This window comes from Lolium perenne, chromosome 4, assembly GCF_019359855.2.
Source record: "Lolium perenne isolate Kyuss_39 chromosome 4, Kyuss_2.0, whole genome shotgun sequence".
Taxonomy (NCBI): domain Eukaryota; kingdom Viridiplantae; phylum Streptophyta; class Magnoliopsida; order Poales; family Poaceae; genus Lolium; species Lolium perenne.
This window is the reverse complement of record NC_067247.2, coordinates 309,388,020-309,389,266: the sequence shown is the minus strand read 5'-3', so window position 1 is coordinate 309,389,266 and position 1,247 is coordinate 309,388,020. Positions and strand designations below refer to the sequence as shown.

Genomic DNA, 1,247 nt, shown 5'->3' with positions numbered 1-1,247 from the left:
TAAAACACAAACACTTTAAACGATGCTTCCCTGCCAAACATAGCACAGTATACATGATACAAAGCTCATTATGCTCACAGTTTGGAAAGAGACAAAGGAAATCTCATCGGGCTCACACGCACACCAGCTGCTGCAGTCTACGGCACACCGAACTATCAGCTAGGACCAAAGATGCAGCTTTACACAGCGAGCCCAACCTTGCACGCAAACTCAACACCAGCAGAAGTGCAGAACACACACCGCAGCGCCCATATCAGAGCTGATTTTATTTAGGCTGTGAGCAGAGAGCAGCTAAGCCGGAGTCTCTAGCCGGTGATCTGGACGGGCTTGGCGTCGGGCTTCTTGGCCTCCTCCTTGGGCACGGTCACGGTGAGCACGCCGTTCTCCATGGACGCCTTGATCTGCTCCGTCTTGGCGTTGTCCGGGAGTCGGAACCTGCGCAGAAACTTGCCGCTGCTGCGCTCGACGCGGTGCCAGGTGTCGGACTTCTCCTCCTGCTCCTTGTTCCGCTCGCCGCTGATCTGCAGCACGTTGCCGTCGTCGACCTCCACCTTCACCTCCTCCTTCTTCAGTCCCGGCACGTCTGCCTTGAACACGTGAGCCTCAGGCGTCTCCTTCCAGTCGATCCGCGCGCCGGCGAAGGCCGAGGTGTCGGAGCTGGCGCGAGGGAAGATGCTGCCGCTGCCGGAACCGAAGGGAAATGGGTCCCAGAGATCAAGAGAGAAGGGGTCGAACACGTCGGCGCGGCGAATCAGCGACATCGTCGGCGGGTTGGCGATGAACTGCTGAATGTTTAGTGAAGTGATTGTTGGCGTCTAAGAGCGGCTGGTTTTGGACGATCTATCAAGAAGCTGGCTTTCCTTGTTGCTTGTCTTGGACCTGTATCGATGCAAGATGGGATGATTTATAGGGCGAGGACGTACAATGGAGACGAGGTTCTTGAGAGTTATCGCTTCTTCCCGCACCTACCGGTAGAAGCTAGATTTGTGTAGCTGGGCCGTGAATGCTTTCCTTCAGCCCATTCGCTGGACCCTGCGGAATGATTTGTGTAGCCCAGTAGCACAATTTTACGGCAAATATCCAGGAAAAACGTGTAACATCTAGAAGCCCAATAGCACACTCTGGAGCCCTCGAGAACCACGGCCGCTCCCTATAAAATGACACATTATGTTATATAAACGGTAGATGTGCATAGTTTTAAATTTATTGAATAGAAATTTGAATTTCATCAAAATCAATGTTGAATT

General features: G+C 52.8%; 1 protein-coding gene across 1 annotated transcript; it reads right to left on the bottom strand.

The window, feature by feature from the left end:
* On the bottom strand, positions 1-888 carry LOC127296087 (17.4 kDa class I heat shock protein-like). The gene has a single exon (XM_051326118.2). The coding sequence runs from the start codon at positions 759-761 to the stop codon at positions 306-308; it is 456 nt and encodes a 151-aa protein (XP_051182078.1). The 5' UTR covers positions 762-888; the 3' UTR covers positions 1-305.
* Positions 889-1,247: the final 359 nt, after the last annotated feature.